Below are 13,860 nucleotides of genomic sequence, written 5' to 3' on the forward strand. Positions count from 1 at the left end.
CATGTCAATCATCTGGGTGAACGGCACACCAAGCAGCATATACTCTACATTCGAAAGCGCAAATGTGGTTCGATATTCTTCGCCGACCATAGTAGCTTACATGAGGGAATGGTGCGTGGACTCTGGCTGCAGAAGGGGTGAATCTTTTTAAAACTATAGACAGAACTATGACACGGGGGATGTTGTAGCATTATTCATATCAAGGGTGACAAAAGCCCTCGGGCGATGCCAACAGCACTCCCTGCCCAAATCATCCGAATTGGATACCTGGTCAATGGCTGAGGGACGTGCTACTGTCACCCCTTGGCTTCCAAATTTGCCGCTGAGCTAGTTGAGTGCGATTCGACCCCACACCCAGCCATCGGAAACGCGGGAACGAATCAAATAAGAGAGCGCTGGCTGTTTTGGGAAAGTGTGCTCGTCCAAGGTTCGTCGCACTGTACTCCGTTGCCCGTTTTAGTCGAGCTTTTTGATACCAGTCACAGGGATCGAAGCACTTACACTAGAGTTGGCAATCGTCCGTTTTCACTTGACGCCACAAGATCACGACGAAGTTCCATTCAGTTGCGCGAGGGATGCCTCAACCTCGCTCGCAACTTGAGCCTGCCGGTCAGCGCTGCTCTTCGAAGAGCCGCCAGGTCGGAGGGCTAAAGCAGTGACAGGATCTCCGCCGCTGTTCTTGGTTGACATGAACTTGTTGACATTGTCGCGCGACATGGACTTCTTAGAATAAGAGCTCGTCTGGGTAGCAATCGCGTGAGAGGGCTTGGACGGTGCTGCACTGTTGCGTACAAGGTAAGACTTGATTTGCCCAACATGATATGAAATGCAGCGCGACAATTGACACCAATGCCACAATGGTGAACATCATGGTGTAATTAAGGAATTACTGAGGCGCAATGAAATTGTGCAGTGACATGATGCGAAGTGTTGGAAGAGGGTTGTGGGAGGACATAAGACAGGCGGGGTAGATCGTGGGGTGTCGTGGCCCCCTTGTCTTAGGTGAAGAAAAGTGCTGTCAAATTAGGCAAGATGGACATTGATTCAATACCAAGAAAGATACAAAAAGATGCAAAACGAGAGAACAACATAGGCATTGCTGCATTTGTTTAATGCGCTGGTATTGGGGCCAGTGTCATGTCGGAGGATTGCTCAAGTGACCCGAGTAATATGAAAGAGGTCCAGAGGAGCCAAGAGCAAGGAAGATCACGCAACGTACCCTCCGTAGAAACTCCGTTCAGATGAAGCATCCATAGTCGAGGCTCGAGATATGAAAGGGCCGATGGGGTAGATGAATAAGTCCCTTATGTTCAAGAGGATATACGCGACTAGAGATCAAAGCAACAGACGCTTGCAGATAGGAATAGGACAGGCTTTGAGACGAGCCGATATATGTCAGAAGAGAAAGGGACGGTGAGTGCGGCTCGTCCAAACAGACGAAGTTGGATACTGCAAAATGAAGAGAGAAAACATCTAGATCTCGAGTGGTTTCGTGGGTGTTGGCTTTGGAATTATATATGAAATCTCCAGCCACATGGTTGTCGCAATCAACAAGTTCAGCAAAGAGCGCGGAGGGGCGGGCCTTGTCTTGGGCAGAGGCGTCACAATCACTATGTTCAGCAAAAAGTTGTCGCGGAGGGGCAGTTGAAAGACTGCTTGGGCTGGATGTACCTCTTACAAAGCTCAGCACCATCGTCAGCGCACTGGTGCTGGTACCGCGATACCAGTCTAATATGTACATGTACTAGTAAGTGGTTTAATTCCTCCAGCTACAACTCTCAAGGATCATTTGTATGCCTTATGCATGGCGTTGTGGAGTGTGGCCGCCCAATGAAGCACCGGATACAAGGGGCATTGGGATCGCCAAGAAGTGCAATAAGGTGCTAACAGGGCAAGGAAGGGTGATTGACGACGGCACCTATCCGTGGGTCCCTTTCCCGCAGTCTAGACAGCAACACGCGAGTGCCGGATCTGGATAGTGGGGTCTTTCACGAGGGCGGAACTTTGAGTACATCTGACAAGGCAACCCGATGTCCTAAGCAAGCATGCAGGTTCTCAGGTCGTTGCAATGTATCAAGCAAGCGTGGAGACTTGGCCTGGACGGGACGGCCACACAAGCCCAATGAGACCCCTGTTGGCTCCTCTCCTCTAGCAATAGGTAGTCGTCATAAGTCGGTGAGAAGGGGCTATTTTGCCATTGTGTTAGACGTGACCTGCCGGCACAAGAGGCGCGATGCGCCAAAGATAACCCCGTAGAAGTATCAGGGAGGCTCTGTGACTGAATAAGGCAAGTTGCTAGCAATGGGTTTTGGGGTGGTATAAGCTGAGCAACTGTGCAAGGCCGTGGTTGTTGTGGCGTGGTCATAGGCAAAAGACATGGGAATTGTGACGGCCGGGGATAAGAATAATACGAGACCGATACAGGCAGCAGGCAGACTTTAGAGGTGTTCCAGAAATTGAGTCCAGTATAACGACCGACATGGCATCCTATTGGAGACCTGCGCGTAAGGAGCTTATCCCCGAGAACTTATCCAGTGCCCGCCGCAAAACAGTACTATTTTGTATAATCTCACCCCAAAGCCCCCTGCAGTATCACGGGGTAGCCGGACCCAATTAATGATTGAGTCGTCACTATTCCCAATCGATAGCCGAGTTACCTCCCAAAGGACGGCGCGCCCATTGATAACCCACACCGAACTTTGAGGCTTAGAGAAGCATCACCGTAGCGCGACATATCCTGGTCTTCATAACTAATGAGCTACGACCACCACTGAAACATCCGGTTCTGACGTGCATAATCTGCAAACCTGTCAGTCCCCGCACCCAAAAAAACTCGAAACGGTAGACATAGATGCATGACTTGTGAATCATCAATATCGGCTGCGCAGTATCATCAGCAGCTTCGTATTTCGGAGGAAAGAGGTATATCCGGCCTGGAGCAACTTAGGCATCATATCTCACTTCGCTTCATTGTTCTATAGATGCATATCAGGTCTGACTACTCCTTGCGTAGATACAAACTTCCTCCATCCGAGCGCGAATTACCAGCGTCCTAATTGGAGATCAAGTCGCTCCTAGCCACAGAGCTGATCCTACGACTGCCTGTTTCCATAAGGGCGTTGCCGGAAGGGCGAAACGATACGCAATTCCGTTTCAACTGTACAGATGGGAAATACAAGATACAATTTTGGCGACAACTGTGAGTAGCGTGGGTCGAACGAGCGGCGTCCAGTTGAGATTAGATTGGGCTTTGGCCAGTCAATTGCTATTGTTGGAATGAGCGCTTGGGCCAAAAGCGTGCGACCTTCACGAAAGGTTGTTCCTTTCTGGAAGCCCACTACCGAGCGGGTGACGGATGGATGGCGGGGAGCGGCTGACAGGTTGACCTTGTCCAGTGGACTCGGCGCCTGGCCCTCCCTGGTTTTCACTCATCTACAGGTGGACCGGAGCATCTCCTTATCATAACGCCCTCACTGCCTCCCCATCCAAAGTGCATGTCGTCATATCCCCTTGCAGACATCTTTCGGAGAAGCTGTCAAGGCGAAACGGGCGACAGGGATGGCCCTTTCGGGGAAAGACGTTGGGCCAGGAACGCCCATTGAATCAAGCTTGTTCAATGGTTCACATCCCCGCTGTGTCCAGCCGTTACGCTAACGTGCCCTCACTAAAGATAGTCCTGCTAGTCAAATTTGACCACACTCGAACACAGGCCATCGCATTTCAACGAGACAAAGCTCATAGCTTATAAATCGCACGAATGCGCACAGAACGGAGTCTCTTACACTTAAGCTCAAATTGATTATTGGAAGGCGATGCCGTCTGGGCAGTGATTGCGTTGGCAGGCTTAGGTGGTGTAGATCTGTGCCATGTAAGACGAGCAAAGTGATGTCCTGGGCCACGATACAAATGGGATGGTTCAAGGCTCCGACCAAACATCCATGGCATGAGAGAAGAGGGTACGGTGTGTGTGTGTGTGTGTGTGTGTGTGTGTGTGTGTGTGTGTCATGAGTTGGAGTCAGGTCTTGGGCTGAGGTCAAGGGATAGGAATATAAAAAGATCATGAACCGTACCCCCCATAGACACTTCGGTTAGATAAACCAGCCATGTTACCTCGAGTAGAGTAGACGAGCTCGATAGTATGAGACTAGTCCGAGATGTATATGAGAATCGTGTTTAGCCGAGCAGTTATGTCAAGGGCAGCAGCTTTGAAGCGCGAGGACGAGTAAGCAGTCGCGTGGTGGGTAAACTGCTGAGAAAGAGTGAGTGGGTAGAGAAATATAGTTTTTTCGCCTATATATGCTTGATCTTCGATTTTGATGGCAACTGGGCTGAGACCGTGGAGAAGAGAAACTGGAAAACAGTAGAAAGCGCATGATGGTTTTATAGATAATCGACTTTGGCCCGGGGTCGTGAAAGCTCTACAGTCCAAGAGCCAGGAGCCGGAATATTTCGTGAGATCAAATGCAACTTGTAGATGAAGAGTAGCTCGCGTCCCCCGGTCTGGGCAGCTTTGAAAGGTCTTGATTGGTGCGCATCGCCAAGCGCAGCATTTGCGTGTTGCACGGCACGCAAATCATCATCTGGATCTACAGTGGGCACAAGATGCAACTGTCGCGATTGGCCAAGTCTCACAATGATCTACGCTATCCAAGGCTGCTAGAAAGGCAGGGAGGACCAGCCCTCTCTGCTTCGTAATGTAATGCTTTACTTCATTTCGGTGAGCTCATTAACTTCCCGGAGCAAGAAGGAGTGGGGCACAAGATGGACTCTCAAATAGTGTGCCAAATACCGAGTCTCGCGCGTAGGGTTAAGGAAGCGGGCAGTGGGCTTACTCGTGCCGCGAGGTGTAAAACTATCAAGAGCCAGTCGTACGGTGGAGGCTTGTGAAAGTTGGAAATATGAACGAACCCCAGCGGCCCGTATGTATACACATGTGGCAAGCGAGGTCAATGCTAGTAGGCACAAAAATGAGCCGACGAAAATAGCAGTACGTGGTTTCGGGAGCAGTACATGAATTCAATTGCTAGAAAAGGCCAGTGTGAGCTTGGCATTGAAAAGCAACGATGTAACGAAATCAAGAAAAAGGACAGAAGTCTATGGGAATACAGGGTTCCTCCAAACGTCAAAGATCATGTGAATCGTCAATTCATCGTAGCTATCTTTGGGAGAGGGTATGGGTTCAATAAACTGCGGGTTGAACGGGAACCAATCACCAAACACCTCCATCTCTCCTAACCAAGAACTAAATCTTCTTTTCTTCATCTGTAGCACCGCCCCACGGTCTCAGCTTCCCAGCTGCCAGCTGCACGTCTTTTGGGGATGGCGGAAGCTAATAAGGCCCTGTCGGGTCAACCTTGTACAAAGCTCCACGACCACGTGTGACCCCTGTCGTCGCTAGCCGGGTTGTTTCTAGCGGCGCGCCAATCTGCATGTGTGTGTGTTTTGGAGACAGTGATGTGTCGACTTTGCAGGCACTGTAAAGATGTTTTTAGTTAGTCAGACACAAGGTTGCCAATCCGATTTGCCAATGATCTGCCGATAAATGTTAGGCGTCACTTGACTGTGCTAAGTAGGGGAGATGCCGACTCTTTCAATACACTCAAGTAGAGACTATGTGCACACTTACACTTGACGGGGCAGTCAAGCCTATGACCGACTGTACAGCTGCCCCAATGCTGCTGCCATCTCTCGCTCCACTTTGGCTTGTCGCTCCGCCGTGCTCTGGGATGAGGACTCAAGACGCAGGGATAAGGCCGTCACGGGGTCTCCGCCGCCGTTCTTGTCCGACATGTACGAGCCAGTCCTCTTTTCGGCCATTGACTTTTGGGAAGAGGAGGACGTGGCGCTGTTTGCGGTGACGGTATGGGAAGATCCGGACCTGACTGATGTGAGAATGGGCACATGTTAAGAAGTAAAATGAAATGGCATTAATTCTATCTTTGCCGTTTGATATGACTTTATTAGCTCTAGCCAGTTAAGCAGCATTACCTACACAAGTATTCTCCGCCAAGAGGAAGGTAAAGGGGGTCACTCCCCACCAATGGAACTTTTATAACATGATTATGAAAATATCAGGAATAATGTATAGAGGAAGGCTAGACAGCTGCCGATGACAGTAGAAAAGAAATGATGTAACTTACCCCCATGGACACTTTGATTATATAAACCAGTCATTATCACGGTGGGGAGGGTATGATCGATGCGTGATGGGCGGGGAAGGTCGATCGATATCTATAAGTGCGTTGGTGTTTTGTCCCGCAAAGGGTAGGTACTATGTGATGGGGGCTTGTAATATGAGAGCTTACAAGGAATTAGCCTGGCTTGACTTGGTCTTCGATTGTTGATGTGAGTGTTTAGGAAAATGGCAAAAGTAAGGGCAGGGAGGTCGTGTAGCTTTATAGCCCATCGTCCTCGGTGTGGCACGCATGGAGGATAGAAACACATCCAAGCTCCAGGGGTGTACAAACTACCAACATCTCATATTTCCTAAGGGAAGAGAAGAAGGAAGTGGCCAATCGTCGACGAACCCGTCAGGTACAATCCACCATGGCGGGGCAGCAACGGGCTCGACAGCTACCGCTAACAAACAAACAAACTTAGACGACAGCCACTGCTCGACTGCAGGGATCACTACCCCACACTCCCAATTGCGGCAGCTCAGCTTGGGCTTGCCTTAACCTTCAAACGTCCCCAACTTCATGCCAATGTAACAGCGGGGATGCGGGGGTGTGCTTGAGTAATGCCTGCATCTGATTAGGAGCTAAACGTGCAAATACTGATATTAATCATTTATAGCATCGACATGACACTTACATCACTGAGCTTTGTTAATTATCGCCAGCAATGCATCCGTTTCGCCCTGGACTCTGGCCTGACGGTCGGTAATGCCACTGGACGGAGAGGTGCGATGAGACAGAGATGCAGCAAGGTCCCCGCCGCCGCTCGTGGACCCTAAGTAGGACTCGACCTTCTCGCGTGAAATTGACATCTGGGAAGTCGATGGGGTGTTGTCGGTGACGTAGTTGGAGGGCTTACTGGGGATTTGGCTATGATATATCAGAGTTGATACGTGGGCATGAGAGAAGAGTGCTGAAAGCAGCGTGTTCAGTGTTATGGTTCTCTAGGGTATCACTTATACCATGGACGGATGGGTATGGAATAAGGCTTGAGGCAAGAACGAAGATGAGGATACTCCAAGAGCCCCGACCTGGCTATCATCAACAGTAAACGAAAATAAACGGCTGCAGAAGTAGTTCAATCTGGAAAGCGAACGAGAAATCAACGGAATAGAGACCTCTTACGACATGACAAGACGTTACTTGATAGGAAAGGGAAGGGGAGGATAGCTAAATTAATGGTTATAAGAGGACAGGACGGGACGAGGAAAGAAAAAGACAGCAACATACCCTCCGTATATACAACGATCAGATGAACCACCCATCGTAACAGATTGTGGCCGTCAAGGCTATGGAAGAGCTTGCGGCTGTAGAAGGTTTTCCAAAGGGAGAGACCAGGAGTCAAGATTCCAGAGAGGAACCCTTTGAAGGTTTAGACACAGAGTGGTGGTGTTTATGGTATGATAAGAATGTAACGAAGAGGGTCGTCTTAATCTGTAGTGTTGGATGGTGATTTTCAAAAGTAGGAACTGTGGAAGATATGGTGACTTATATAACTAAATGTAAGAAACATTATTATAAAGCATGACACGAAGGCAATGGGTTGGTATTTGCCTGACTGATGGGAAATCTGGTATGTTTGGTGCATGTGAGTATAAATATACTATCACCTGAGAACCTGAGCCAAGCCAGTAAAGAGCCAATCCCGAATTCCTGTGAACCCACCCTATTCGGCACCCCGTTAGTTTCTGTCCAGTACCGTTCTAGATTTCTGCATTAGCGCCAAAGCGCGGCCGGTTGAGACAAGCAGAGTGCGACGGCGAAGTGATTGAATTCTCGGAGCAGAACTCGGGGCAGCTATGGGGAGATCTGCCCTGCGCTGGACCTGCGGACTCCAATCCAAGGGCCCCCGTGGGGCAGGACTAGGGTCGACATGATGGATGGTGGGAAGATGAAATGCGGTTTGGGATTAGATCATCTATGTAGCTATGTACTCCATCGTACTCGTGCTGGGAGGTTGTACCCTGAATACCTCCGAGTACCGATTTGGGGGACACAAGGAGTAACGTTTTCATGTAGTACGTGCGTGCGTGACATCGTATGCGGCTTACTTCGTTTCCTATCAATCGCCAGTCAGGCAGCCACCGGCAATGTCCTGAGTTCTCAATGTCCGCTGCGTGTGGCTAGAGGCTCCCTCTACTTTCGGAACCTACCATGATTCATGAATTGCCTGTCTTGAATACTACATGTTGCTAGCCTGACCCGCCTCTACATTTCCCATGATGTATTATTGACAGGTGCTTAGCTTAAGTATCGAATGTGTGGTGCCCAGTGGTTGAGTCTCGTGCGATTGACCCGAATACCATGACGCCGCGGCCGTATCGCCGTTGGATTGTCTACTGTTTAGTCGTGACACGCTTACGGCCAACCGTGATATTCATATGGCGATATAGGCTTAATAAATCAAAAGGCTTATGTGTATGGCTGCTGGCTTACAAGCTGTGAAACTGCATGCGAAATTCTGAATTCGACCATCGTCATAAAGTATTCATTCACATGGCCATACGTGATCCAGCTTTCGAGATCTAACATCCATCTGGTGGCACGCGCACATCCACTACTCGTACCTTCATCACAACAATGAAAACTTCCTCTGTGTGCCAAATCATTTTCTCCTTAACGCCGCATTGGGAAGGCCTGGTGTAACGTCAAATTTCGACAGCTCTGGTGATTCAGGCGCAGCAACAGCATATGATGTTGCAGTCCGCAAGCGACTGAATACCGATAAAACAATACCTGAAGGTTTGTCGGAGCCATTTGGTTGGCGAGGCCAAGCTTGAATGAGAAAAGAGTGACACAGGCACGAGGTGTCGATATTCGATCCATTCTTCCCATATTCCTCTGTCCATCGTAATGGGATACGGGCCAATACCGGAGCTATTCTTGCTTTCGCTTACGCGAACAAACAAGCACTCCGTATCCCGGAGCATGCCTTTGGTGGGCGGGTTCCATACAATGTGTTCAGTAGGCGTACGCGCTGATGTATCCGAGAGATTCCCCTCAGCGAGCTGAGCATTTCATCGACATGTTGGAGTAGCCAGCTTGGAATGATGTGAATCAGCTATCGTGGTGGGCATAGTAGAGCATCGTCTACAAGTTATAGTCGGCCGTTTGCCTAAGCCGGTTCAATATAGGATGCGACCCTGGCAAATCCCATACTCATGCAACCACATGACAGAATAACACCCATTTGACTAGCACTCCCACTCATTTCCCGGCCCGGCTTTGAAGAACACACGAATTGCAAGTAAGCAAAACCCCGTCATCACTAGGCGGCGAAGGAACTTCATAGAATCCTCCAAAGACGCATCGAGCAGTCATCCTTATCAATCAGGATTTGAAGCTAGAGATCACGCCCCGGACGCGGACCTTAGCCGCCATAGCAATCAATGACACAGTTATCCTCGACATCCATATCTCGCAAGTTTGGTCGCTTTGTGTTCTTCCGGTTCGAAAGGGAATCCGGTTTCCAAATCGCTTCCTGCGTGAAAGACGGTCCAAGCTGGTCGAAAGGTAGCAGAAGAATTGAATCGGTATGGTATTGGAAATGGCGAAAACGCTTGATTAATCATAGGACCTTTTATCTAAGCCCACTCCGGTCGCCGCTTCAGCCTGAGCGACGCGACCTCTATTCTAGCAATGCTCCCGAGCCTCGCGGAGCCGGTAGTGAAACGCGACCAGCCCCCGCGATTGTGTATTCCTGGTTCCCAGCTCCCGGTCGGCCCTACAGCTTGGGCGCGGGCGGGTCGGTGTTGAACTTGCCGTGCTCGCAGATGGTCAGGACGGGGCCGAGGGAGCCGTCCTTCTCGACGAGGCGCATGGTGCCGCGGGTGACGCCCATCTTCTGGCCGGCCTGGACGACCTCGCACTGGATGTCGATGACGGCGCCGATGGGGACGGGCCGCAGGTAGGTGCAGTTGAGGGTGCGGCTGACGCCGAGGTGCTGCCAGAAGCCCGGGCGGGCGATGATGTGCAGCGGCCAGCTGGTGCAGAAGTCGAACAGCGTCGCCGTGCAGCCGCCGTGCATGTTGCCGTTGCCGTTGGCGTGCACCGGCTGCGTCTCCAGCCGGAAGTTGATGGTCGGGTGCGGCGTCGTCGCGTACGAGTGCACCCGGAGGTAGGGCTCGATGAACGTTTGCCAGTCCTGGCGGCCGCGAGTGGGAGGCGTTAGCTTGGGGGATCTGAATGTCAGTTTCGCGAACAACGGCGGCTTACCGCGCTCTTGGGGTCTCTGGCGCGACTCCGCCCCCAGTCCAGGTATTCCTTAACCTTCGCAACCCTCTCCTCCGCGGTCGTCAGCGTGTCCATTCGCCAGTCGAAGGTCTCTATGTGCGTGGGTTTCGCGCTCATCTTGGCGGTTGGTGTTGGGCGGTTTTCCTAAGCGAGAGAGAGAGAGAGGTGTGTATTGGTTCCGCGATGGCTGGTTCGAAAACAAGGTTGCCGCCCGTGTTTTGGTCGCTGGCTATATGTATGTATTTATCAACAGGCCGCCGGGCCCTCGTGTCATTGTCGCAACAAGGCTAATTAGAGTTCCCCCTTTCTGTGGCCGGTTAACCAATTGTCACGCGATAATAATGCGACTTTGGGCTCATCGCTGTGTTGTTACAGTGGTTCGTGGACCTTGTCGCCCACAATGGCAATGGACGAACGATAAAATGGAAAAGGCCGAGGCAACGGTGGCTAGCGATAATTGCCGGGCCCGCTAAGTCAGGGTCGGGTCAGAGAAAAGCTAGGTAAAGTCAGGGCAAGCCAGCGCAAATCAGGGGCTGCTGGGCAGGATAGGAACCCCTAGCAGAACCTAGGGCGCAAAACGTGCGACAGGACCCTCGTCGACCCTCCTGGTTGGAGTGGCCAGTGGGTCGCATTCAATGCGTTGCCAAAGTATATCAGTCGACCATGCCCGACTTGTTTGCCCACGCCCCGAGATCTTCAGCTTGCCAGGCTCTTTTTATACTAGGCAATCTAACGGCCACCAAATTGCGTGTACGTCTCGTCCCGCGCCGTGGCAAGCCCTGACATGGCGTGCCATGGATTCAATCGATGGCATTCGCCGCGAAGACACTCCTAGGCTCGTCGGAGCAGTCGGAATCCGAACGCCATCATTTGTCGCACTTACAAGAAGTGCCGCGCCCTCGGTGCCCCAGAACTGGCTCCAGCACTGAGTCCCTCCGCGGTTTAATCCCCGACTTTCCTCCGATTCGACTGGGGCCACGTGGGTTGCTGTAGCAATCTTGGTGATAAGGAAAACCAAACCATGTGCTGCAGAGCTACCATCCCTGTTGGCTGTCTGCGACAGTCGGTTAGATCCGCGACCCAGGCAGGCGAGTACCTGGAACAGCTGAAACATCCCCCAAGCTCTTGGGATAAAGATGAAGAAGATTCGCAGCAGCGGGCAAGGAGGCAAAATCAGAAACATCACAGGAAAGCGCCCCATTAGGAGTCTTGGGAGATTATCTGGATCCATTAGGCTCGGAATTCGCCTTTGTTCCCCTGCGTCGGAGACAACCGAACCGCGCCAACGGTACCGTATGAAGCCAAGCAGAGAAATAAACGTGGGGAAATAAGTAGGGCCTTTGCTCCCAACCTCCAAAGATAGCCAATAGCGAACTGTTCGAATGCCATCAGGGTTGCTGCTCTGTTTTGTCGTGATCCCGCAATACCACCGCAACGACGATGTCAATTGACGAGCTTTGGGTTCCTTCACTCTGGCCTTCCCTACGACAACGACTTTCCGAATTGTCGCACGAGCGGCAAGACAGCGATGATGTGGTCTATCCCTAAACGTCTTCGGCGCCATCTTCGAGAACTTCCAGGCTGAACGACACCTTTTCTCTGGAGCCCATGAACTCGGATAGTAAGGGAACTTCAGTTGCTGGTGATTGATCGTGTATGTACATCTGCTAGGACAGGATGTGCATTACTAAGGTAATTTGGCGTGTTACTTGATAAGTCATAGTTGGCTTTTTGGTCCACGATGTATTCTGTAACGAGCACCTCACAAGAGACTGCGACAATTGGAATTATGCATTGCTTTTCCTCAAGAAATTATCTACCCCATATAGCATCCTGTCTATGATATTATGAAGCGCCGCGGCTCTTGAGATTGCAACCTTATAGATCAAACCATCTCGGTTGACCCACGGTCCTGAACCACCTTCGACTTGGTGTAGTCCGCCCGCCCGAACACACCCTTCTGCGCGATCACGCCATACCGGTCAGCGGTCGAGATCCGATGGAAGCCCAAGTACACGAAGACGCAGAGCACAGCGTATTCGGGCAGGAGAGCCATGAGCGAGAACAGCAGGGCGTTGCCGAACATCGGGCTCCACATGGACGTGAGAAGGTTGTCGCCCGAGGCCTCGAACACGCTGATGACGCCAAACACAGCCCGGACGCAGAGGAAGGGGGAACTGATCAGGAGCCAATGTATGTACTGTGGCGTTGTTTCGACTCGTTAGCTTGTTCGCGCATAGAGCTGCGAATCTCGAAACCACGAGCAGAAGGAGGCTGGGTGACTCACCATGAGCTGGCCGTCCTTGATCTGGTCGGCCCTCCAAAAGTTCAACCACACTGCCAATCCCACCAGCGCCAGCAGAACCAAGACGAACTCGAAGTACGCGACCTTGGAGAGAATGGACTGCGCTTGGGCCATCTCGGGCTTGCCAAGCAAGGCTCCCGCGGTGCCGAGGAGGCTCACGGCGACCATGAGCAGCAACCTGGTGACGCGGATGAAGATTTCCTTTTTCTTGCTCTCGGGAAAGTTCGCTTCCAAGCTGTGTCAGCCAGAATGTTAGCGGACCTCGAAGTTTTGTCGTATTGCCGAAGCTGTGGGTCGCCCGACTTACACGATGCGTATGAGCGCGTGGAACGGCATGAGGAGCGGGACGAGGCCGATGTTCAGCAGGACGATGGTGGCCGCGATCATACTGATGTTTCCGGGGTCGTTTTGACTCGCGAGCGCGAGCGCGCCGCCCGTGAGTCGAACTGGATGTCGGTCAGCTTCTGCGCTACTTCTTCCTGGACATGGCCTCCAGCCAGTCAGCCAGCCGACGGGATCTATTCCTCACCACAAGCGAACAGCATCGCATAGGCCCATGCCAGCCGGGGGCCGTACTTCCAAGCGCGGCAGCCGACATAGAGAGTAATGGGCACTATGGGTGCGTAGAAGACGACCTGCGCAATGGCCGATGCTCTGTGTGGATTCTCCATTGTTGCGATGGTGGTGGTGGTATCTGCAACTGGGCAGGTGAGCTGTTGGCGCGATTCGACGAAGAAAAAGATGGCTAAAGCTGCTTGATAGAAATGACAGTCAACTGGAATCTGCTTTCATATTGTCGATTCCTTGTCAAGCCTTGCCCGGAAGTGCGTTGCTTTATATCATGATCTTGGCGATCTACAGGGCTCACAATCAAGCAATTGCCCAGAGCCAGGGGAAGGTGGTGATCATGGGTCTGCGATGCCTCCATACCGTTTACGCTCAGAATCCGCGAGAACTAGCACAGCCGCCATCATCCTACGATTATTTATGACTGTTTTTTTTTGACTGCGCATCGTTAACAGAAACGAAGTAAGTGGAAGATGTTCCGGCGGAGTTTACCGGACCTATCAGACGGGCATGCGCCGCATCGAGGATTCGCGGATTCTGACCTGAAAGGGCATAGCGCTCACGCGGCAGCCCCTGTAA

The 13,860-nt window shown here is 51.5% G+C and overlaps 4 protein-coding genes across 4 annotated transcripts; all 4 read right to left on the reverse strand.

The window, feature by feature from the left end:
• Positions 1-543: 543 nt before the first annotated feature.
• PG998_010302 (uncharacterized protein) lies at positions 544-919 on the reverse strand (the record flags this gene model as incomplete). The annotated part of the gene is made up of 2 exons (XM_066877118.1): positions 544-781; positions 891-919. 2 exons carry the CDS (start codon positions 917-919, stop codon positions 544-546), a joined length of 267 nt encoding a protein of 88 aa, XP_066729274.1.
• A 4,429-nt stretch (positions 920-5,348) lies between these two features.
• On the reverse strand, positions 5,349-5,817 carry PG998_010303 (uncharacterized protein; the record flags this gene model as incomplete). Its single annotated transcript, XM_066877119.1, has 2 exons — positions 5,349-5,425; positions 5,658-5,817. 2 exons carry the CDS (start codon positions 5,815-5,817, stop codon positions 5,349-5,351), a joined length of 237 nt encoding a protein of 78 aa, XP_066729275.1.
• A 4,083-nt stretch (positions 5,818-9,900) lies between these two features.
• On the reverse strand, positions 9,901-10,526 carry PG998_010304 (uncharacterized protein; the record flags this gene model as incomplete). The annotated part of the gene is made up of 2 exons (XM_066877120.1): positions 9,901-10,347; positions 10,392-10,526. The coding sequence occupies 2 exons, from the start codon at positions 10,524-10,526 to the stop codon at positions 9,901-9,903; spliced, it is 582 nt and encodes a 193-aa protein (XP_066729276.1).
• Positions 10,527-12,294: 1,768 nt separating this feature from the next.
• On the reverse strand, positions 12,295-13,385 carry PG998_010305 (uncharacterized protein; the record flags this gene model as incomplete). The annotated part of the gene is made up of 4 exons (XM_066877121.1): positions 12,295-12,609; positions 12,697-12,949; positions 13,022-13,160; positions 13,244-13,385. 4 exons carry the CDS (start codon positions 13,383-13,385, stop codon positions 12,295-12,297), a joined length of 849 nt encoding a protein of 282 aa, XP_066729277.1.
• Positions 13,386-13,860: the final 475 nt, after the last annotated feature.

The sequence above is a fragment of the Apiospora kogelbergensis genome (assembly GCF_038363985.1).
Source record: "Apiospora kogelbergensis strain CBS 113332 chromosome Unknown utg000006l_segment0_segment0, whole genome shotgun sequence".
In the NCBI taxonomy this organism is placed as follows: domain Eukaryota; kingdom Fungi; phylum Ascomycota; class Sordariomycetes; order Amphisphaeriales; family Apiosporaceae; genus Apiospora; species Apiospora kogelbergensis.